Source organism: Felis catus, chromosome D4 (assembly GCF_018350175.1).
Source record: "Felis catus isolate Fca126 chromosome D4, F.catus_Fca126_mat1.0, whole genome shotgun sequence".
Taxonomy (NCBI): Eukaryota; Metazoa; Chordata; class Mammalia; order Carnivora; family Felidae; genus Felis; species Felis catus.
The window spans coordinates 93958391-93980047 of record NC_058380.1 but is presented as its reverse complement, the minus strand read 5'-3'; the positions used below and the strand labels follow the sequence as shown (position 1 = coordinate 93980047).

At 63.1% G+C, this 21657-nt stretch overlaps 1 protein-coding gene and 1 long non-coding RNA gene across 2 annotated transcripts in view; one reads left to right on the top strand and one right to left on the bottom strand.

Moving 5' to 3' along the window:
• Positions 1-1179: 1179 nt before the first annotated feature.
• On the bottom strand, positions 1180-9520 carry LOC109494039. The gene is made up of 3 exons (XR_002148622.3): positions 7263-9520; positions 6545-6721; positions 1180-1208 (listed from the first exon to the last, which is right to left on the bottom strand). It is a non-coding gene; the product is annotated as an uncharacterized LOC109494039 (long non-coding RNA).
• A 4903-nt stretch (positions 9521-14423) lies between these two features.
• The window catches only part of RXRA (retinoid X receptor alpha), a 96047-nt gene continuing 88813 nt past the window's right edge, over positions 14424-21657 (top strand). Inside the window, exon 1 of the mRNA XM_023242953.2 lies at positions 14424-14544. Within this exon, the coding sequence (XP_023098721.1) occupies positions 14517-14544 (28 nt within the window). The 5' untranslated portion in view covers positions 14424-14516. The remainder of the gene's footprint in view (positions 14545-21657) is intronic.

The window sequence follows — 21657 nt, the reverse complement described above, 5'->3', positions numbered from 1 at the left end:
TTTATTTTTGCGACAGAGAGAGAGAGAGAGAGAGAGAGCATGAACGGGGGAGGGGCAGAGAGAGAGGGAGACACAGAATCGGAAGCAGGCTCCAGGCTCTGAGCCATCAGCCCAGAGCCTGACGCGGGGCTCGAACTCACGGACCGCGAGATCGTGACCTGGCTGAAGTCGGACGCTTAACCGACTGCGCCACCCAGGCGCCCCTGTATTTTTTTTTTTTTTTAAGTAAACTCTATGCCCAGTGTGGGGCTTGAACTCATGACCCTGAGATCAAGAGCCACACGCACCACCGACTGAGCCAGTTGGGCGCCCCCTACGTCACTTATTTTCTACAGAGTCTCTTTTTCCATTTGTGGAACTTCTCTGACTTCCAACCTAATCTTCTGAGAGTTTCTGTCATGATTGGGTGATGAATGTTATCAACGCTTTTCTGAATCTTTTGAAATAATCGTATTTTTACAGGAGTTTTCTCCTTTAGTCTGTTAATAGGGTGAATTTTGTTGGTTGTCTTTCCAATGTTAAACCAACATCGTGTCCCTGAGATACATCTCAGTTGGTCATGAGGTATCCCTTTTATATATTGCTGGATTTAATTTGTTAAAAATTTAATTCAGATTCTTATAAAATCTTTGAAAACACATGAAAAAATTTTGTTTAATGTTTTATTTTATCTTTGAGAGAGAGACACACACAGAGCGCAAGCAGGGGAGGGGCAGAGAGAGAGAGAGGGAGACACAGAATCCGATTCAGGCTCCAGGCTCCGAGCTGTCAGCACAGAGCCCGACGCGGGGCTTGAACTCAAGAACCGTGAGATCACGACCTGAGCCGAAGTCGGACGCTTAATCAGCTGAACCACCCGGGCGTCCCAAGTTCAAGCTCTGTAATAAGCTATAGGGCTGATCAGATCTTCTATTCCTTCTTGTGTCAATATTGTAAGGTCTCTCTTCCAATAAATGTGTTCGTTTCATCTGCCTTGTCGTATTTCTTGGCAAAAAGTTGTCTATAGCATTTTCTTATTGATATTTGTAGGATCTGTGCTGACAACCTCTCCTTATTCCTGATACTGGTGATTTTTGTGCTCTTTTTTTCTTCCTGATCATAGTAGCCAGGGCTCTGTCCATTTTGTTCATCTCGAAGTCTCAGTTTTTGTCTTTGTTCATTATCTCTGTGGTCTGTTTCTGTTTCATTGACTTCTCTTTATTTCATTCCTTTTATTTAATTTTTTTTAATGTTTATTTTAGAGAGAGAGAGAGAGAGAGAGAGAGAGAGAGAGAATGTGAGGCAGAGAGAAAGGGAGACACAGAATCCAAAGCAGCCTCCAGGCTCCGAGCTGTCAGCACAGAGTCCGACGCGGGGCTCGAACCCACGAACCGCGAGATCATGACCCAAGCCGAAGTCGGACGCTCAACCGACTGAGCCCCCCAGGAGCCCCTTTTACTTACTTTGGATTTAGTTTGCTCTTTTTTTTTTTTTTTTCAAACTCATCTTAAGGTGAAACCTTTGGTCTTTGATTTTAGATCTTTCTTCTTTTCTAATAAAAGCATTAAAAGCTATAAGTTTCCCTCTCAGTACTGCTTTAGCTACACCTATAAATTTTGATACATGGGGTTATTTTCGGATTGCAAATCTATTGCCTGTATTTGGAGAGGACAGACTGTACCCATGATCCTAGTTCCAGGCACAAGGGAAGAAGTCGCCCAGTGATGCTGTGAGTTCCTTGGGCCACTGTGGAGAGGGCGGGGTCACCTGCTAGATGGTTCCACCCACCTCACCCATTTCAGACTCGCCACCCTCCTCCTCAGAAGCTGTGCTGCCATCTGTGCTCTGGCCACTGTCACTGCCGGCCTTGGGACTCCTCTTGTGTCATTGCTCCAACCCCTGGCCACAGCGACTTGTACCTGAGTCCATTCCTCTCTCTGGGCCTGTCTCCTCATTGGTCAAGGCAATGTCTTGGCTCTCCTGGTTGATGGCAGGCCCTCCCTGCCATTAGCCTGTCCTTCTTTGAATTGAGAGTCTGTCTTGCCTCCTCACCTAGGCTGTGGGTCACTCAGCCTGATTGACCATCACAAAAATCCTCCCTTCTCCTCACAGCCAGCCTTGCAGAGGCCCTACTCCCCATTTCCCCGATGAGGAGCGGAGGCTCAGACGTGCTGGGGGTCTGGTCCCGGCCCCCCGTCACAGGGCTCATCCCTGGGGGAGCAGGAAGTCCGACACAAACCTGCCACGTCCCCCATGCACTGGGCGCGCTCTTGGTGACCAGTCGGCTTGTGGCGGATGTGGAAGCTGCACGTTCCTGCTGGGCACGCCGGCCGGGGGCTGGTCCCAGGCCCCCCCCCCGTCAGAGGGGGTGCCTCCTCCAGAAAGGACCCTAGCGAAGGCGGGAGCCAGCTGCCGGGCTGGAGGAGCTCAGCGTGGACGCACAGCTCCCGGGAGAAGAGCCTCCCCTATGGATGAGTTTGGGGGGGTGACGGGGGGTCCCGTTTCTTCTCCCAACAGTCAAGTGTTATTTTTGTTTGAAGCAAGACCTATAGAGTGCTTGCTCTGCATGTGCACTGTGCCACGATCGTTGGACCTATGACTGGAGGGGTTGCCACGCCCCCTTTGTGGGTGAGGAAACCGAATCTCAGAGACAGGACACACAGCCGGGTCGGCCGGGCCCCTCAGGCCAAGCCATTGATCCCTGCAGCCTGCCCTGCGGAGCCCCGGAGAATGTGGGTAACGGAGGCACAGAGGTCTTGCCCCGTGGGTCCCATGTTGGAGCGAAAAAACCAAAGGGGACCTTTAGGGTGTCACTCTGGGGCAGAGGAGGCCAGCCACCGCCTCGCCGGGGAGACCAGCGTGGATGCCAGCCCAGAGAAAGACCTCCGGGACACCCGTGGGGGCAGCTCCGGTCCCTTCAGGCAGCTGTCGTTTCGGGACCCAGGAAACCCAGTCCCCGGCACAGGGGCCACTTTAACGAGACATGACACTCAGAGTCACATCCTTGGAGCGTCACTGATCCAGTCACGGTGGTGACACTGAGCAGGTATCGACACCATGCCCTGCATCTCTGAGCTCACAGCTGCCTTCCAGAAGGGTCCGAGGCCCTCGCTGTCAGGGGGAGGAAACAGGGTCAAGGCGGCCAAGGTGCCAGCTCCCGGCACGTGAGGCGTGGCAGAACAGGGGTTCAACCACGGGCTGCGCGGAAGGCCCTGCTCTGCCTGCACCCCACTCCGTGGGCCCCCCAACAGCAGGGCCGAGGGCTGCCCGACCCACGGGAGACCTGCCGTCTGTCCTGGCACCCGTGACCCCTTCGGGTCACAGGGGCCTGAAGTCCGGCTCAACGATCAGCTACCAGAGGTAGCAGGAGGCGCTCAGGGCCGGTGGCCTGGGCGGAGGGGGGAGAGGTAGCGTTAATCCCTCTTGGGAGGGCCGAGGGGGGTTCATGGCCAGAGTGACAGGGCTGAGAAATCCTGTTAGCCCTTTGCTTGGCTCCTTCTTGGGTGAGGTGGCTCCCAGACAAAGCCGCTCCTGGGGCAGCAGCCTGATAAAGAGCTCAAGCATTCATGGGGGGGCGGGGGGCAGGCGGCATGGGCCCCAGGAGGCACTAATCCTCTGCAGCTCGCTGGAAGGGGGGGGGGGGTCAGAGGGAGGGGCCCAGCCTCTGCTGGAAGCTTCTGGCCTTGGACAAGCCCCTCCTTTCTCCTGGGCCTCCGAGTTCCACTTACGGTGGTCTGGGAGCATCTTGCTTGCTAGTTCTCTGGAAGGCGGTCTGGGCAAGGCTCTCTCGGGGCTCAGGACAGTGTGGGCCCAGCCCCCGCGCCGCCCTGGGTGGGGCTGGGGGTGGGGGCGTGCACCCAACCTCCTGCAGCGGCCAGCCCGGCCCGGCTCTGCCCTCGGGGCACCGGGCTCCCGACAGGGCCCTAGCACAGCTCCGGTGTAAGGCAAGCCGCCTGGCATCTCCAAGCCTGGCTCCTCCTGGCAAAGTGGGGCCAACGATGGCACCCCCTGGAGGGCGGGTCCCCCTGGGCTCAGACCGCCAGACTCCCTCCCACCTTTCAGCAGCCCCCTGGCTGGGCGAACAAAGCCCTTCCGAACCTGAGCCACCCCGTGGCTCCCCACCGAGTACCGGGTCCCCAGTCCGCCCACCCACGTCCCCTGGCCAGACCTGGCCCACCTTGAGGCCCTCGGAGCCCTGTGCCCCAACACCTGTCCAGAGGGCCCTATAATGCCCTCTGGGTGTCTCTGACCCTCATTTCTTTCTTCTTGGTCTCGTGTCCTGCCCCCTCTCCGGGGGGCCACAGGGTGGCATGGTGGGACCTGGCCCATGGGGTGTCACACAGCGTGTCACCTGGAGGAGGAGGGAAGAGGGGCCTGGGCTGTGTTCTCCCTCTTCGTTGCCCCCCATCCCCCGGTGGCATCTGCGTGGTGCTGGGGTCCCGGGCTCCATCCTGCAGCTCAGAACCTTTCGGACGAGCTCAACCATTGGCTGTGTTGGCAACAGACAGCTGGGAACAAAGGCCAAGTGGCTTCTGTGTCAGCTTTGAAAACCACTGAAATGATCTCACTTATCTGCCGCGGTCCAAATATTTTGGCCATTTAGATACAACCTTCCACGCTTGTGAAATTAAGTGTATTGTTAATTCCGCCTGGCCCAGTGACAGGTGGGTGGATCGGACAAACCCCCTCCCGGCCGATCGAGGGGAGGGAGAGCATATTCCTATCTGTACAAAGTAGTCATGGATGTTTCCAGAACGACTCGGGTGGCTCAGAGCCTGTCCCCGGAGGGAGGCTGGATGGTGGGCACAAGGAGTCCCCCGTGACAAGGAGGGGGGTGCAGAGAGGAGAGGAGAGGGCTCCGGGGAGACGACCACTGCTCCCAGAGCCCGTGAGGCTGTCACATGGGTGCCACGGGGGTGGGGGCCGGCTGGGGGTTCTGAGAGAGGAGACGGGACCTGAGCTGGGGTTTCAGACGCATTGCACACAGACTTTTGTTAACCCTACTTTTTTCTGATTATAAAGAAATAAAGGCTCATTACAGAAAACGAAGATAACTATGGAGGAAGATCTGGACGCCGCCCCCCCCCCCCCGCCCCCCGGCTCTGTGGCTAGAACTCACCACCGTGAATAAGCGGTGGTCGGGGGTGGGGGGTTCTCCCCAGACTCTTGGGCCAGCGTTCTTAACTGGAATCCTTCTGTATGTAACTTTAAGCCGCTGTGTTTTCACTTGGCAATACACTGTTTTTGCACAACTGTGTATTTAACCGGCCAATCGTTATTTAACCGGCTAACCCAGTGGCTGTCCAGGCAGTGCTGGCCGGCCTCCCCCAGCACCTTTGCCCCCAGGCTGTCCTCCGAGATTATTTCCCCAGGACCCTTCACGGCATGGGGGGCACCGGGCTCCCCATGGTTCCTGCTCTGCTCCAGGCACCCCTCCCTGCCCCGAGGGGCATCGTGATGACCAGGGCATGCCCGGGAGAGAGCTCTGGAACCCCACACCGGTGGGGCGTGGGAGGCAGGCTTATTTAACGCAGGAAGTCGAGGGCGGGGGAGCTGAGTGACGGAGCGCCTCACTGAGTCTGAACCCCAGGAGGCGACACCAGTCAGACCAAGAGGGTGATGGCATGCCCTCCGGCGAATGTTTCTCTGATCGGTTTGCTGAGAGGGCCAGCAGCTGGGCTGTGGTGTGCCAGCCAGGTCCTTGGCACCGGTGGTCACGGGTGTTGTGTGGGGACAGCGGCTCCCCCGGGGCTCTCGGCCACGCTCTCTGCCCACGGCGGATGCAGTGTGCCGTTGGCAAGGCAGGAGCTCGGCTCTCTGCTGCTGACCCTGTGCCCTCCAGCCAGCTCGGACAGGCTCCCGGGGCCCACTGGGAGGCCCTTCTGTCCCCTCCTGCCTGCCCAGGAATTGTGTTCCTCAAGAGCCAGCCCGCCCAGCACGACGCAGCTGGTGGGGAAAAGCCCTTAACCAGCTCGGCTCCCAAGGGCCCGAGCCACCCGCCATCACCCCATCTGTGGACAGACGTCACTAGAAGGGACCTGGGATACCAGGGACCGACATATAAACACCAGCACAATCTGGAAATTTCTGCCACGGGGCCTCCATCGGGCAATGCTGGGGCCTGGCCTCGGGCAAGTTGCCTTTCCAGACAACTGCTGGGCTCTGGGCTGAGCGGTGCCCTGACCGAATGTGCGTGGGGAGCTGCACCCCAGCCGGGCCTGATGATCCTATTAGCCAGGCCGTTTATTCAGCGCCAGCTTGGGGCAGGCCTGGGCTGGCGGCTTTGCAGACATTATCTCATTTGATCCACACTTGAACCCCGCAGGGTCAGTCCCATCACTCCCCGCCCCCCCCCCCCCCGTCGGTTGGGGTTCCCTCCTGATTTGGGCGTCTGTGACTCTGAGGTGACTGGACGGCCCCTCTGGAGTAGATGGGATAACGGGCAGGTTCGGGGGACCCCCCCAGCTGGCCCCAACCAGGGTGCAGCCCCTCCCCTGTCTTACACCTGCCTTTCCAGACCAGGATCACCGAGGAAATGGAACCAAGCAAAATGCTATACTCCAACCTTTCTGCGGGTTTCCGTCTGTTCCACCTGCCGTATTCATTTCTCCAATCTCATGTCCACCTCGATGCTGGAGTGGGGAGGGAGGGGTAGGAGGGTGTCTCGTCCAAAGGCACACTGGTGCGTGTGTGTTTCCTAGGTCACTCGTCCGTGGAAATAGTTTATGACCCCGAAGACAATCTTTTTAAGGAGGGAAAAAAAGTCAAATGTCATTAAGCCCGTGTGACGCACACTGAGCCCGGGAAAGCCGTCCGGGCTGAGCATGGGACCAGTCACCTCCTGGTCTCCATTCCCCCCTACCACTTCTGAATTTCCACTGCCCCTAGGCAGGTGGAGGCCCTGATGCTCACATCCCAGGGAAGAGGGTGAGGACCGGGGCCGGGGCCACAAATGCCCACTGCACGCGGGGCTCTGGCAGGGTCTGTGGGTGAAGCAGAGGGAGTCCGAAGTGCGAGTGTCTCCTGCTTGAGGGAGACCTCGGGGGGTTCAACACGCGGACAGCAGGAGCTCCTGTCTGGTCCAGGCATTTGTTGGCAGAGCTGGGAGCCCCACACGTGACCAGCGCTGCCTACACAGCAGGAGGCTGGGAGCATCAGTTGGGGGTCCCTAGCAAGAACCAGGTCTCCCTAAAAGGGGTAAAATGAAGGTCTGTGCCTGCAGGCTGGGAAACACGTGCTCTGTGTCCTTTGGCTCATCAGCGACGCTCTGGCCTGGTTCTTACCTTTCCCATCGGTCCGTCTCTCCTCTCCCAGGGCGCAGACCCCCAGGCACTGTGTGCAGTGGGGCCCCGGCCCCTCCTCCCGGGTGACCTCATTTCCAGGACTGCCCCGCCCCTCCTGCCGGTGTCTCAGCCCAGAGGCTGCTCCTTTAGGGAGCTGGGACCCTCATTAGTGGGACAAACAAAGGCCCATTGTCACCAGGAGCCGGTAATTCATCAGCCTGGGGTCCGGGCTCCCTGATAGGGCTGGGGGCCAGGCGGGTGGGGTGAGGTAGGGTGGTGGTGGAGGGGGTTAACCCTCCCCGAGGTTTTCTCGGTTTGGTTTTCTCGGTGACAATGCCCATGGGCACTTCCCAAAGCAAACCCTAAAAGGCTTCCTGTGAGGTATTCAAGGGGCCTTGACATCCCCATGCTGAAGGGTCGCTGTACTGAGAGGTAAACCGAAGTCCTGGGAGAGAAATACTTCTCTTAAGTCTAGGAGGACCTAGGTGGACAATAAACGAGGATCCTGAGGCCCACCCCCAGGGCTTGGAGGAGGAGCCATTGCGTGGCCACGGCAGGGCCCAGGCCCCTTTAAAATGGTGTCCTCCCCACCCCCCCTTGGTGACCATGGGGGGACTTTCCGTGGGAGGAATGGAAAGCTGCCGATCCTGGGTCCCTGGCCTTGGGAATATCAAGGAAACAGGCCACACGGAGGCACACGGGGTGCAGGTTGCCGTGGGGCACAGAGAAGCCCCAGCCAGGCTTGGGGGCTGTGCGTGCTGGGGGAGGGTGGTCTGCAAACTGCTGAGAGGGGCCCGTCGGAGCTGGGCCTTGGAGTGTGCTGTGGGGTGGCCAGCTGGGGACCGTGGTCCAGAGCAGCAGTCTTGCCCTGCTGCCGGCCTGGGGGGTGGGGTGTGGCTCGTGGGAAGGGCTGAAGTTCTCTTAGGAGTTTGGACTTTACCCGAAGGCAGTGGGGAGCTTGGAAGAGTTTTTAAGCAGGGGAGTGACTGACTCACAGGGTGGCGGGGAGGGGGCTGATGCTCTCTTCTGCTGGGTGGAGGCTGGGGACAGGCTGACCTGTGGGGGTCTCCGGCCAGAGAGGGTGGGGCCTGGGCTTTCGATGGCCTCCCCTGTGGGGACCCTGCGCTGCAGCCTGGAGCTGGGGCTGGCCCTCCCGTGACACCACTGCCACCGGCCGAGCCCCCGGGTGCTGGCAGTCTGGGGGGTGGGGAGCGTCCTCTCAAGTGCAGGTTCTTTCGATGCGAGCCCCAAGGAGCACTGGGGCCAACTCCTCGGTTACTTTCCCCATCCTTCAGTGCAAAACGACTCCTTTTTACGGCCGCTATCAATAACCGCTCCCAGCTCCCCGTTGCCCCAGTGGCCACATATATAATATTTAAACCACATTGGTGGATGACAGAGACGTACGGATATTTTTAATCCCAACAGGCTATTACGGTTCATATCATGTCTGTCAAATAAATATTATGAATCATTTCCCGTTATCTTTATGGGGGCAAGTTGACTCCATCAGTGAGATTGGGCTCGGTGGCTTTTCCCTGCATACTTACCCACCTCTTATGTATATGCATGTGTATAGAGGGAGATTCATGAGGCAATTGTCGATAATAAATGCCCCCGATAAAACACATCGCCTTCTTGCAGGACGGGCGGCGTCTGGAGAGGGCACGGAGGGGAGGGGCCGGGAGGGGCGCACCCTCTCCAGTCAGGCGAGGTTGGGGCTGACGCCAGGGCTGGGATGCTGTGGCCGATCCCTGCGGCTCCTGGGACGGATCCCGCCGTGCACAGGTTCTCCCCGTGTGCCGGGAAGGTTCTGTGGCTGGTGGCTCCTCTCTTCCCATTTTATGGGAGGCCGTGGACCCGAGAGAGCCACGTGAGGGCTTCCGGTACCCACCCCAGCACCCAGCCTTCCAGTGTTGCTGCCTGGCCCTCCTCTCCGGACTCTGCCCGCCCCGTGCTGCCCAGCTGACCCCCCCACACTGTGAGGAGCTGGGCGCTGGAACAGTTAGCTCCAGGCAGGGGCCGGGAGCCGGTGGTTGTCCCGAGGCTTCCCCGGTAAGCAGCTGATGCCCCTGGTGCTGAAGCCCCCGCACGGCCTGGAGCCAGGCTCCCTTCAGCCTCAGTGTCTCCATCTGTGAAATGGGGAAATGCAGGGCCGGGTGTCTGGGGGAGACAGTGCCCGGCAGGGTGCAGAGGCCTGGCACCGAGAGGCACCTAGGAAACATCGGTGTCCTCTCCTGACTCAGACCTCACGGAATCACAGGCCCTCTCCAGCCTGCGGCTGCCCCCCCACCCCCGCCCCTCCCAGGCAGCTGGAACCGCTTCTAGGCAGCCTCGGAATCCAGATGGAGCGTCTCTTTGGAGGGCCCTGGAAGGAACCCACCAGTCCTCCCAAATCCTGGCCCTTCTCCCCAAACCAGCCCCTCCCCGCTCAGGCCTGGCTCACTTGAATGGCTTTGCCCAAACCGCCCTTGGCTCCCTGGAGGTTTAGAACTGGGCTTCCGCCTCCCGTGAGGGAGCAACCCTCAGGGCACCTGATTCACACAGCACCCATCCTCTCTTTCTGGGGTTTGGTCTGCCGGGCCTGGGTGTGCGAGGCCAGCTGTCCTTTGGGGCCAGGAGCTGTGGACAGGTGCGGTGTGGGGACTGCAGGGCTGCTGGCTTTCCACAGAGGGCCAACCCGGCCACAGAAGGCACCCTCCCGTCCCCTCTCTGTCCTCTCCTTTCCCCCCTCCTCTCCCCTCCCCTCCCCTTATCTCTGTCCTCTCCCTTTCCCCCTCTTCCCCCTCCTCTGCCCTCACTTCCCCTCTCCTCCCCTCCCCTTATCTCTGTCCTCTGCCTTTCCCCCTCCTCCCTCCCCTCCCCAGGTCCCCTCCTCTCTCCTCCCATCCCCTCCCCTCCCCTCCCCTCTCCCATCTTCTCCCATCCTTGCTCCTTCCCTCCGCTAAGCACAACACTGGAGGCCGAGGACACAGGCAACTTTCCGTGTCCTCTAGACTGAGGGGGAGACAGGGGGAGACTGAGGGGAGCTCCATCAGGCCTCCCTGTGTGATCTGGGGCGAGCCCTCGCCTCTCTGGGCTTCACCACCTCTCAGCTTGAGTCATCTCTCAGCACAGACAGAGAGCGTCACCCCCAGAAGAGCCGCGGAGTCAGTGAGAGAGGGCACTCTGGGCTGGGTGTTTGGGGACAGAGGCAGGCCACCCACCCATGAGGACGAGCCTAAGCCCCTGTGAGGTCCTGCTGGTCACCAGCTCAGGATCACGTGGACCCTGTTTACGGGAAGGAGCCAGAAGTGGCCGAGGTGCCCCTCGGTGTCCCCTGAACTGCTGGGAGCTGTCCACCCAGACACCAGCCTCAGGGGCCCCTGCCCGGCAGACGTGGGCCTTTAAAAAATATTATTCACCAAGTGATTCCGGAGACTGTTTACCAGACTCTGCCGAGACAGGCACATGAAATAGACCAAAATACCTTAAAAAGCATCCTTCAGGGATGGTTTAAAAAGAAAAAAAAAAAGCCCCAAACAAAAAACAAAACCCTCTTAGATCTCAGGTTGTAAATAGATGGGATATTACTATAAAAACATTTTCTGGCTGCAGACTACATGGCAGGAAGGCTGGGGGCGTTTTTTCCGTGGTTAGTTTGGACCCGGCTACACCAAATGGGGCAGCCGCCGTCCCGGGCGGTGTCCTGTGGGAGCATTTCCACAAAGAGCCCCGGTTTCAGGGGAGCGGAACCTAGAAGTAGAAAGGGCACAGGCATTTTCCACCAAGGAGCCGGATTTGCTGCGGCCCCGCGGCCGCTGGCGGTGGCTCCAGGGCACCCGCGCCCTGTACCCCTTCACCAGAAGGCAAGGCTGAGGGCACCTGTGGTCGGTCGGCATCTGTAGGCCCTGAGGCAGGAGTGCAAGTGGGTCTGAGGCCCGGGACCCCGCACTCGCTCCCCTGTCCACATGCTCGCAGGCTGGGGCTGGACGACCCCTCCTTGGATCTGTCTTAGGAACAGAGGGCCCCTCACCCCCTGGCCTCCTGGCCTGCGTGCCTTCCCTGGGGCGGGGAGCCCACATGGAAATTCGCCTGCGTGTGGCTCCCTGGCTCCAGGCCCCAGTGGTTCCAGTGTTGAGTTTTCCGTGGCAGGGGTGGGGCTGGGGAGGGGCGGGGAGCCAGGCTGCCCACTGTCAGAGGTGACTTCAGATGCCTGAGCCCAGCCTCCCAGGCCTCCAGGACCGGCTTTCCCACAGCGCCCAGCGAGTTGCGACCTGCCGGCCGAGCGGGCTGCCTGCCGTTCCTTCCAGGAGCTCAGTACCTCCCCTCCCGGCCAGGCCAGCGCTCACACGGGTCCGGTCCGGCCGCCTGGAGTGTCCTCACCCCTGCGTCTACCCGGTGAAAACTTCCCTCCTTCAAAACCCAACTGGAGGACCAGCCGGACCCGGAAGCGCCCGGGGCCCCCGGCTGCACGTGGCCTGGCCCTCCAGTCACTGTCCACGCCTCTTCCTGCGTGCCCATTACTCTGCACCTAAAAGAGAGTTCCCTGTGGACACGTCCTGGCTCTCCTCGGGGCTGGGGCTCCCAGAGGGCCTAATTCATCACCTAATGATAGTGGTGGCAGGACAAGTGGCAACCGAGCTCACTTGGTGCCATCTCATGTCGTCATCGCGGTGACTCAGGCAGGAGGGCATGTTGTCCCTGCTTTGCAAATGAGGAAGCTGAGGCATCGGGAGGGGGGTGACCTGGCCTGGCTGCACGGCTGGAAAGGGGCAGCGCTGGGATCTGGCCCACGCCTGTCCATCTGGGACCACACCGCCGCCTGAGCAAGGGCTCAACGGACGTTTGTTGAATGAACGAATGATCCACGACATTGGACAGCAGGGATTACTTATCTCTCTCTCTCCTGCTCCTCCCCACTCACTCTCACCCTCACCCTCTCTGTCCTGAGGCCCGGAGCCTTGGACTGTGGATGGGCTGTCCATACAGGAGGTGGTAGGGAGGCAGCGTCACTGATGGTCACCCAGGCCCCCACGGGGCCTGTGAAGGCTTGCACTCTTGCTGGCACAGACTCCAAGGACGGGCCCTGGGTTCAATCCTGACTTTGTCCTCACTGCTGTGTGACATGTTCCCATACGTCCCCTCTCTCAGCCTCGTGTTCTCGTCAGTCAGGTGGCTTGTACCGTCCACTGCCCCTGGGTTGTTGGATGACCCTGTCAGGCAGAGGAGTGGGCGCTGTGGTCCTGGGGAGCTTCTTCCTGGTCAGTTGTGCCCAGTGGGGTCCCTGCAAGAAAAGGGCACCTGGCCTCTTCTGTAGCGGGAGTGGTGGGGTCTGATGGTGCCGGCCGGGAGGACAGGGCCCAAAGGGACCTGACCGTGCACCATGGCCAAGGATGCGCGGGGGGCGGTAGAGGCAGGCCTGAGAACTGCTCTCCATGTCAGTGCGTCCGTCTGCTCCTTCTGGGAACTTTCCCTGTGTGCTTGCCTGCCCCCGGCCCTGGCAGGAGGAAGTGAGTTTTTGAAGCTGTGTCCCAGGCAGTGAGGAGGGTGTGAAGACAGTGGCTGAAGGCCACAGTTTAACAGGCCGAGGCTGAAGGGAAGGCAGGGAGCTCTGCAGGTTGGGGGGGGGGGTTACAGGTACAGGTGGGGGGCTCAAGGGCCAGCAAAGGGGAGGCTTTCTGCAGCAGGGGAGGGGAGTGTGGATCAAGCAGGAGCCAGGGGGACAGGACCAGCCGGGGGGGGGGGGTTCTGCTGTGGGGGGTAGCTCTCCAACAGTGTTTGTCCCCCACCCCCCACCATCCTCCTGCCTCCCTCCTGGACGGGCCCAAATGGCCCTCCAGAGACCCAGCTCCTGACCGTCAGGTGGGAGGTGGGTCCTGTTACTCCCCATTTCACAGAGGGGAAGGTAAAGCCCAGCAGGGTCTCAAGGCTTGCTCAGGGGCGCACCAGGCAGGATCCCCCTTTCCTTGTCAGGGCTGGGGTCTCTCTGGGCAGCAAGGCCTTCCACATCCAGTCATCATCTTCCTCCACATCAGGCCAGGGCGGCCCCAGGACCAGCGCGCACAGCCAGCGTGGCTTCGGTAAGCCCCTCCACCTCCCGGAGCCTGGGTGGGTCTCCACGGGAAACATCCTGGAGCAGTGCTCCAGGCTCCTGGGGGCTGGCGGGGAGGGGGCACCCCTGGGCTGCATGTGCTGAGGGAGGGTCGCCCCATGCAGGTAACTCATACACCCCAAGTCCTGCTGCCAGGCCGTCCCGGTCTCAGGGCCAGCGTGCTTCCTTCCGTTTTTAAACAAATCACAAATTTAAAAGTCAGGGTAGGGAAGTAGCCACCGGCCTCAAAGTCAGCGCCCAACTCACGGCAGCTCCTCCCCAGCCCGGTGCTTCTAAAGAGGGGTCCCCGAAGTCCGGCCAGCGTGCAGGGAGCGCGAGCCCCGGCCTGGCCCGGCTGCCCCGGTGGGGCCGGCGGCGGGGCATGGCAGAGGGTACCCGGGGACCGCGGCTTTCCATGGGCGTGAAAGTGGGGGCCGGCCAGAGGACGCGTCCAGAAACTGGAGGACTCCTTGGCGGAGGCCTAGCCCATGCGCCCGCTGGAGCTCGGGCCACCGCCAGCCTCAGTTTCCCCACGTGGCGGCGGGCGGGGGCAGCGCGCGGCGCAGCCGGCCGCTTTGTGTGGCCGCCCAGACAATGGCCGGGCCGCCTAGGGCTCCGCCGCCCGCCCGCCTCCCCCCTCCGCGCGGAGGGCTGGGGACAGCGGGGAGGGAACCCCGCGCGCGCGCGCGCGCCCCTCCCCCGCCGCCCCCGCGCGGCTCCCGGGCGGCCCGGCCGCGGCCAACTCGCAAGTTTGCGCGGCGCCCGCTCCGCGCTCGCGGCCCGGCGCGCGCGGGGGCGGGGGGCGCGGGGTCCGCGGGGGGGCGCGCGCCGGGCGGGGGCGGCCGGGCCGGGCGGGGCGGCGGCGGCGGCGGCGGCGGCGCTGCGCCGAGTCCGCGCCCGTCGCGGGCCCCCCGCCGCCCCCCCGCCGGCGCCGCCGCGGTCGGAGCGGAGCGGGCGCGGGCGCGCGCGCGGCGGGGGCGCGGGCGCGCGCGCGCGGCGGCGGCGCGCAGCTCAAGTAGTTTACATTGTTGGGCGACTTTTGCAACAACTCGCCGCGCCGCGGCCTCCGCGCGCCGCCGCCGCCCCGCCGCCGCCGGCTCCCGCCGCCCGGGCCCGGCCGGCCGCGCCGGGGGCCGCCGCGCTCGCCCGCCGTCCCGCCGCCGGCCGCGGTCGCCGCCGACATGGACACCAAACATTTCCTGCCGCTCGGTGAGTGCTCGCGGGGCCGGGCCGGCGGGGCGGCGGGGCGGCGGGGCGCGTTCCCGGCCGCTCGGCCCCGCGCCCCCCTCCGCGCGGCCCTGGCTGAGTTGTTGGGGCGCCGGCCCGGGGCGGGCGGCCGGGCAACTTTTCCCGGGCCGGCCGGGGCGGGGGGCGCGGGCGCCGGGCCGCCACTCGGTCTCGGGGCGGGAGCGGGCAGCGGGCCGGCGGCGGGGCGAAGAGGGGGGCGGCGGGCGGCTGGGGAAGGGGGTCCCGCCCCGGTTCCCCCCCCCCCATGCCCCCCACTCCCCGGGCTACGCCGGTCCGCCCGCGGCCCCGGACGCGCAGCTCCAGCCGGGCTGCGCAGGGGCCGGGCCGGGGCGGGCGGAGCAACTTGTGCGCTCCCAGCCTGCGGCCGCCCTGGCACCGGGACGGCCTGTGCGCCGCCGCCCGGGCTGCCGAGGCCAGCAGGCCGCCGGCCCTGGAACGCGCGGGACCCCTCCTCCCCCGGAGCAGGGCGCGGGTGGGCAGGGTCAACGAGGGGGCCTTAGCACCGGGAGCCTCAGACCCGGGAAGGCCCCATTCCAGAAATGGGGCCCCTCACTCCGGCGCACCCGGCTGCCGTGCGGGGCGCTCTCCGGGGGGGGGGGGGGCTGGCCCTGCACTTGGGGGGAGGACACCCCTGAGGCGCGGAGGCTCAGTTTTTCTGTCCTCCTGCTGCCATCCCGCCCAGCGGCTTCCCTACCCCAGACTGTCCCCCCACCCCGACTCCAGGCCCTGACCCACGTAGCAGGAGGAAGGGGCTTGGCCAGGCGTCTCCCCCCTACCCCCCCGCGGCCGCTGCCCTCCCTGGGGTTTGGGAGCCAGTGAGAGGCAGGGAAGGGGGGAGGGGGTGGGGAGACTTTATGAACGAGCGCCGGGAAGGATATTAATTTGGTGGTGGGGCCGGCAGCCAGGCAGTGAGGCTGGGTGAAGGATCTGTGCTGAATGGAAATTCAAACAGCTGATTATGAATGAAACCCCTCGGTCAGTCGTCCCTCCTGCCTGCCCGCCCCCCTGCAGCCTGGGGCGCAGTTTGGCCACCAGGTTGGCAGCCAGAACCGGGCACAGCTGTGGGAACGTTTGCTGAGACTGGGAGGTGGCGGGGAGCCAGCAGGTGCCCCCCAACCCCGGGTGTCAGGGTGAGGATTTGAGCACCCCAGCCGCCCCCCCCCACCTCACAAACAGGGCGCGCTGCAGGGACACTGGGATACGGGTGGTCAGATCTGGGAACACCCCCTCTCTGCCTCTAAGGTGATGACTTCTGCAGGCGCCAAGCTCCTCCCAGAGCCCCCAGGGGTGGGCACTCCTGCCCATTTTGCAGACTGGCTTTGAGAAACTGAGGCCACAGTATACAAAGTGGTAGATTTTGGATCCGCACCCCTAGGTGGGTGCCTGGGTGTGGGGAAGAGAAAAGAAAGCTAAGTGTGGGGTGGCGGGGCCCCGTGTGGGCCGACGGTGGCTCCGTTTCCCCCGTGAAAGCTTTGCGCGCTCGCACGCACACAGAGCTAGGCTCTCCCGGAGGGTCCTTTCTGGAACAAGAATGCTCCGCTCTGTCTTGGCTCCCCGCCCCCGACGTGGCAGGGCCCTGGCTGGGTACTGGGAGCAGGAAAGGTCTGGGTCTCTGACGTCCTGGGAGGGTCCTGGGACTTGACATGTGCAGGGCCCAGGTCGCGGGATTGCCGTGCTGGAGTCCCCCCCGAAGAGGCGAGGTCCTGCCTCTGAGCCCTGGCCCCGGGAACCTGGACGGGTCCATCAGAGACTCAGGCTTCGCCTCCACCAGGCTGGTGGCCTGCCCAGCAGTCCCAGCCCCAGGCTTGAGTGGAGAGTCCTGGGCTCTGATGACATTTTATTTGTTTTCTGAGCTGTGGCCTGCTCTGAAGTGTAGTGGGGTTGAAGGCCCGTTGAAGTAGCTCCTTGCCCAGGCTCTTTTGTAAACACGGCCTGATCCCTCCTGGGGGTGAGTTTCAGAAGGCCCCGCGCACTCGTCCGGGGCCCGGCTGGCACCCTAGGTCAGCCCTGCGCTGCTGGGAAGGCTGACCCACCTGCCTCTTTCACGTGTCGGGCCCTGGGCAGAGAGGGCCTCTCCAGGCTTGGCGGGTCTGGGCACTTGGCCGTCACCTCCCTGGGTGTCCCCCAGCTACTGCCCGCTGAGCTCCCTGGTGAGGGCAGGGACGAGCCCAAGGTACAGATACTGGTGCTGGTAAGTGGCCCAGGGCAGCCCCTGCTTCCTGTCCCTGCCCCTCGGTGCCCCCCACACCCACGGAGGAGGCCTGCATTGGCACCCACCCGGGCGGTGGGGCTAGAAGGCCGGGCCTGCGCAGGCGGCCAGAGGTCTCAGGCCTGGCCAGACCCTGCTGGGCTGGTAGTGGCTCACTTGCCTGGGGGGATGGGACAGCCAGTAGCAGAGTGATAGGCCCCCCCCGGCCATCCTCTGGGGGACTCTCAGGGACCCGAGTGAGCTGGGAGCCCTGGTGAGGGGCTTCTGGTAACATCAGGGCCCCGAGGGACCCAAAATAGAGCACATTCCGGGGCCTCCCGAAATAACAGGGTCACATGACTCTTGGGAGGCTGGGCTTGGAGTCCGGGCTTGGAGTCCGGCCTGCTGAGGCAGTGCTGTCTAGGCCTGGGCACTGCCGACTGTTGGGGCGTTTGTTTTGGTAAACTCCGGAGGGGGCTCTGTTTGTTGACAGGAGAAGTGTCAGGGCGAGAAAAACAGCCCTCGGTGCGGCCTGACCGTGGCCGAGGCCTTGCGGCCTGCGTACTTGCCTGCATCTAGCTGTCGTGCCTGGGCCCGGCGTGCACCCCTGACCCCCTCTGCCCAGACGTGGGTGGAATGGGCTGGCCCCAGGAAGGGCCGTGCTGGGAGCGCCGTCGGCCGGGAGCTAGGGTTAGGCAGGGTTGAGCCAGTAGACTTGCTCACACAGGGGCGGCTGCTGGGGAGTTTGGGTAGTGTTTCCAGCTGTGCGTGTCCTTCAGGGCCTGCGGGGAACTGAACCTCCTCCAGGAAGCCCTCTACCTGCTCTCCCTGGCCCCCACCTCACTCCCTCTGTTTCCTCTCCTGGGAAGGAGGAGGGGGGGCTGTGGGACTGTGCGGGCACAGAGTGGGTGATGGGGCGGGGCCGGGTGCCCATGCCAGGGGCTTGGGCGTCAGGAGAGTGGCCCCGCGGTGATTCCAGGCGGGCCAGACTTGGGCAGCACAGAGGTGGCGTGGGGCGGGGGGTCCTAAAAGCCTCTAAAGGCCCAGACCCCGTGGAGCCTCCCACGGAGTTCTAGCATCTTGGGCCTCGTGGCTCTTGCCACCACGGTGTGTTTTAGGGCCGTGGTCTCGAGTGGCGAGGGAGGCCCGTCCCCTGGAAGGGCCTCCTGGGCCCAGCTCAGCTGCTCCCCACTAGACACAGAGCAGGGGCCACTGAGCCGGCCCAGTCTGGGCGCCGTCATCGGGCTGAGGCTTTGTAAGCCTAGACCTGCTCCTTCCCTTCTCCACTGGCTCCAAGTGTGTCTTCGTTGTGGGCTTTGGTGGCTGGGGCTTTGAGGTGTCCATTCCCGTGGGAACTGGCCACCGGCGGTGCTGGGGATGGGGAAGGGGTCCGGGCCCTCAAACCCTGTGTGTGTGGACTGTGCCTGGGTGGCTGGTGGGCTGGTGCCCCTTTGGGGATCCCCTTCCAGACCTTTGTCCGGATACTCATTGAGCGTGTTGATTTGAGGGATGCTTTGGAAGGGGGGGTGGGGAGAGCTGGTCCCGCCTGTACATTCCCTCCTCTGTGCAGCCCTGCCCGCAACATTTATGTTCCGTGCGATGCAGTTCCAGCCCCTCCCCTCCCTCTCCTCCTCCCCCTCCTATCACGCCGCTCTGTCACTTGCTCCCCACGCCTGCTCTCTCTGGAAAGACCCGCCCGTCCCTGGGGGTGGGAGGGACCGGGAGCAGCACCTTCGTGGGGGTCTGTGTCCTGTTGCTGGGCTGGTGGTCCTGTGCCAGGGGTCCGGTCCTCTCTTTGCCGTGTGTGTGCGTGGGGCCTGCCTGTCTGTCTTTCAAGCCTCAGCACGCATCCGTAAAATGGACGCGGGTGGTCGGGAAGGCAGCCCGTTTCGTCCTGACGGCCCCTCTTCGACGGTGAGGTCTGTGGCCAAGGGCTCCCCGGGACTTCTGCCTGGGTCAGGGCGGGCCCGGGCCTGGAGAGCTGGATCACACAGGACCCCGGAGCAGAGACCACGGCTCTCAAGTGCTCTCAAGTGCAGGCAGCAGACGCGGAAGGGAGGGCCGCCCCCAGCCTCTGTGAGTTGAGTGAGCACTGTGGCCCCTCTGCCGGGCGCCTTCACCCCCGGCCCTCTCCTGGAGGCCCCCAGCAGGCGGGTGGGGCAGCGGACACGCGGGCACCCCTCCCTGTCCTCCCGTCCTGGCGCGAGGCATTCTGAGGCTCACGGTTGTGCCCGGGGCCGCACGCACGGGGAGATCGCACCCTGGAGTTAGAAAGCAGTTATGGTGCTCGGCAGTTGAGCGGGCGCGAAATGGGGCAGAAAGCAGTTAGATGAGATTGGCGCGGCCGGGGGGGGGGGGGGGGGGCGCACACGAGCGTGCAGGGCCTGGATGTGTGCATGCTCACGCTCACATTCTCCCTGTTAGGTGGCTCTGGCCCTCGCAGCTGGGCCCTGCCCGGTGCTCCACCAGGAGGTGTTACGTGTCCCGGAGATCTGTGTCCCCGCGTCCCTACATCTCTGGGTCTCTGTGCCCCTGGGTGAGCCAGGGGGCTGCTGGGGGCCTGATTTCCTCATCTCCAGAAGCCAGACGGGCCTCCGTGGTCCCTGCCCACTCCGTTTGTCTAAACTTCGCCCAAGTTCTGGGCCCTGGGCTGCCCCTTTCGAGGGTGCTGATGGCTCCAGTCTTTGGGCACCTGCTGTGTACTTGGGACTTGATTTTCAGGACCTCATGGAGGCTGCAAGGAGGCAGGCCCACTGAGCACATGGGGAAATTGAGCTCTCCCATGAGGGCTGATGTGGCCTTTGCTGGGCCTCTGGGTCAGGACCGTTCCCCAGGATTGGGAGTGCTGTTCCCTCAGGCCTCTTGACCGTCAGGTAGCATTTTCAGAAGACGCTTGCGTCCCGGGGCCCGGATCTGTGCCCCGACTGGGCTGCCTAGGAGCTCTGTTACGGATCTTGGGCCCACAGGTGAATGAGTGCTCTGTTCCGTGGGACTTGGGGGAGGACTGAAACTTCACTATGTCCCTTCTGTCCCCTTGTACCCACTGAAGGCTCTCTGGGCAGCAGAGACCCCCCGATCCTCATCCAGGGTTGTCCTTGGCTGGAGGTGGGGCAGGATCGGGGCTGTTGATGGGCCAGAAACCTGTGGGTGGGGTCGGCAGCCAGAGGCACAGCCCGAGGACCCCTGTGGCCCGGTGCCCGCCTCCTCACCCCGCCAGGACTGAGCTGTCCAGGAACAAATTCCTGAGGGAACTGCATGGTGATCGCTGGGCTAGAATGGCCACACCGGGCCTCCGGGGCAGGGCGGGGCCTTGGTTGTCTCTGTGATCACCATTGCCCGTGCACACACTCACACGCCTAAAGTACGCGTGCACGGAGACGCATGTGCATACACGCACACACGAGCGCACACACACAAACACGGGCATGTGCACACACGCGTGTGAACCCCCGTGTGCACGCATGCCTGCGCACACACAAATGCACACGTATGCACGCACAGGTGCGTACCCACAGATGCACACTTGCACACACCCGCCAACACGCGTTTATGCGCACGCGTGCACATGCACACGTACACGCGCTCACTCAAATGCAGGCACACGTGCACACGCCGGGCCTTGCCGGCCTATCCTAACAAAGTCTCCACGAGCTTTTCCTTAGGGGGACCCAGGCCTGCTGGATGGCCTCGGTCCGCACGGCACCTGGGGCGTACCTGCTGGGTGCTGGCCTGTCCTGCCGTCCCACCGGGGTGGGCCTGAGGAGCGGAGGGCAGGCAGAGTCTCCTGTTGGAGCTGGTCCCTGTCGTGAGTCTGGAGGAGAGGCGGCCTTGCAACAGGTGGCAAGGGGAGGGGACTCCAGGTGGCAGGGACAGCCCAGACAAAGGCCCGAGGCCAGTCCTCCAGGCCTGCGTGGCTGCAGCTGGGAGAGATGGTGCCTTGTGAAAGGAGACGGCATGTCACGTGTCCCGGCGAGGGCCTGGGATGCAGGTAGGTGTGTGGGGGCCCGGGGCCACGGGGCACCATGGGCATGGTGATGTTTGCGGCTGGAATTAGGCGTCCACCTCTGTGCAGAGGGTGGGCCGGAGGCAGGCCGGGGCTGGAAGGAGGAGGGGTCCCAGGTGGGCCTGGAACCTGACGTGGCAGGTGTGGGCTGCTGACCTTGCCCTGGCCGGGCCGCCCCGAGTAGCAGCCTCCTGAGGGTCAGGCCAGGCCTCTGGGCTGGCTGCGGGTCTCTCTGCCTTCCCCTGGTCATGGGGTTGGGAGAGTGGTTGTCTCCCTCCCCACCCCTGCTCCCCTCCTTCCGGGCCCTGGGGCCCTTGGCCTGTCCTTCAGGGGCAATGCTCTCCAGCCTGTGCTCCCTGCCCCACGTTAACTGAGATGTCCCAGGGCCTGGGGTGCTAGAGGGGCTCTGGGAAAGAGGATGAGACACTAGGGTGGTCAAGAGGGCTCAAGCCCAGTCCCGGAAAAGGAGTCAGGCCCAGGGTACCCGATCAAGTTGAGGGGATGGGGTGACCATGGCGGGCAGGTGGCCGGGCCTCGTGGGGTCAGAGCAGGTACCCGAGGGCCATGTTGGGACTGGCCTTGGGGCCGAGGAATGGGACACTGGGAGGCTTTTATGGGGCTGGAGCCCCTGGGGCCTCAGTGTGAGGCATTACCTCCAGGTCCCCTCCTGAGATGTTCACAATTGGCCCTTGGCTCTGAGTTCCTGAGGACTCTGCCTCTGCTAGCTGGGGCTGGGGGTGAAAAGGGGAACCCTTGGTCTGAGACCCTGCTCCTGGGGTGACTGAGGGCCTGGCCCTAGCCTCTCTGTACCTCCGTGGGCCCATCTGAGCAGCGGTGGTTTCCAGCCGTGCCTCGGTTTCCCTGAGGTGCTTGGGGTGCAGTG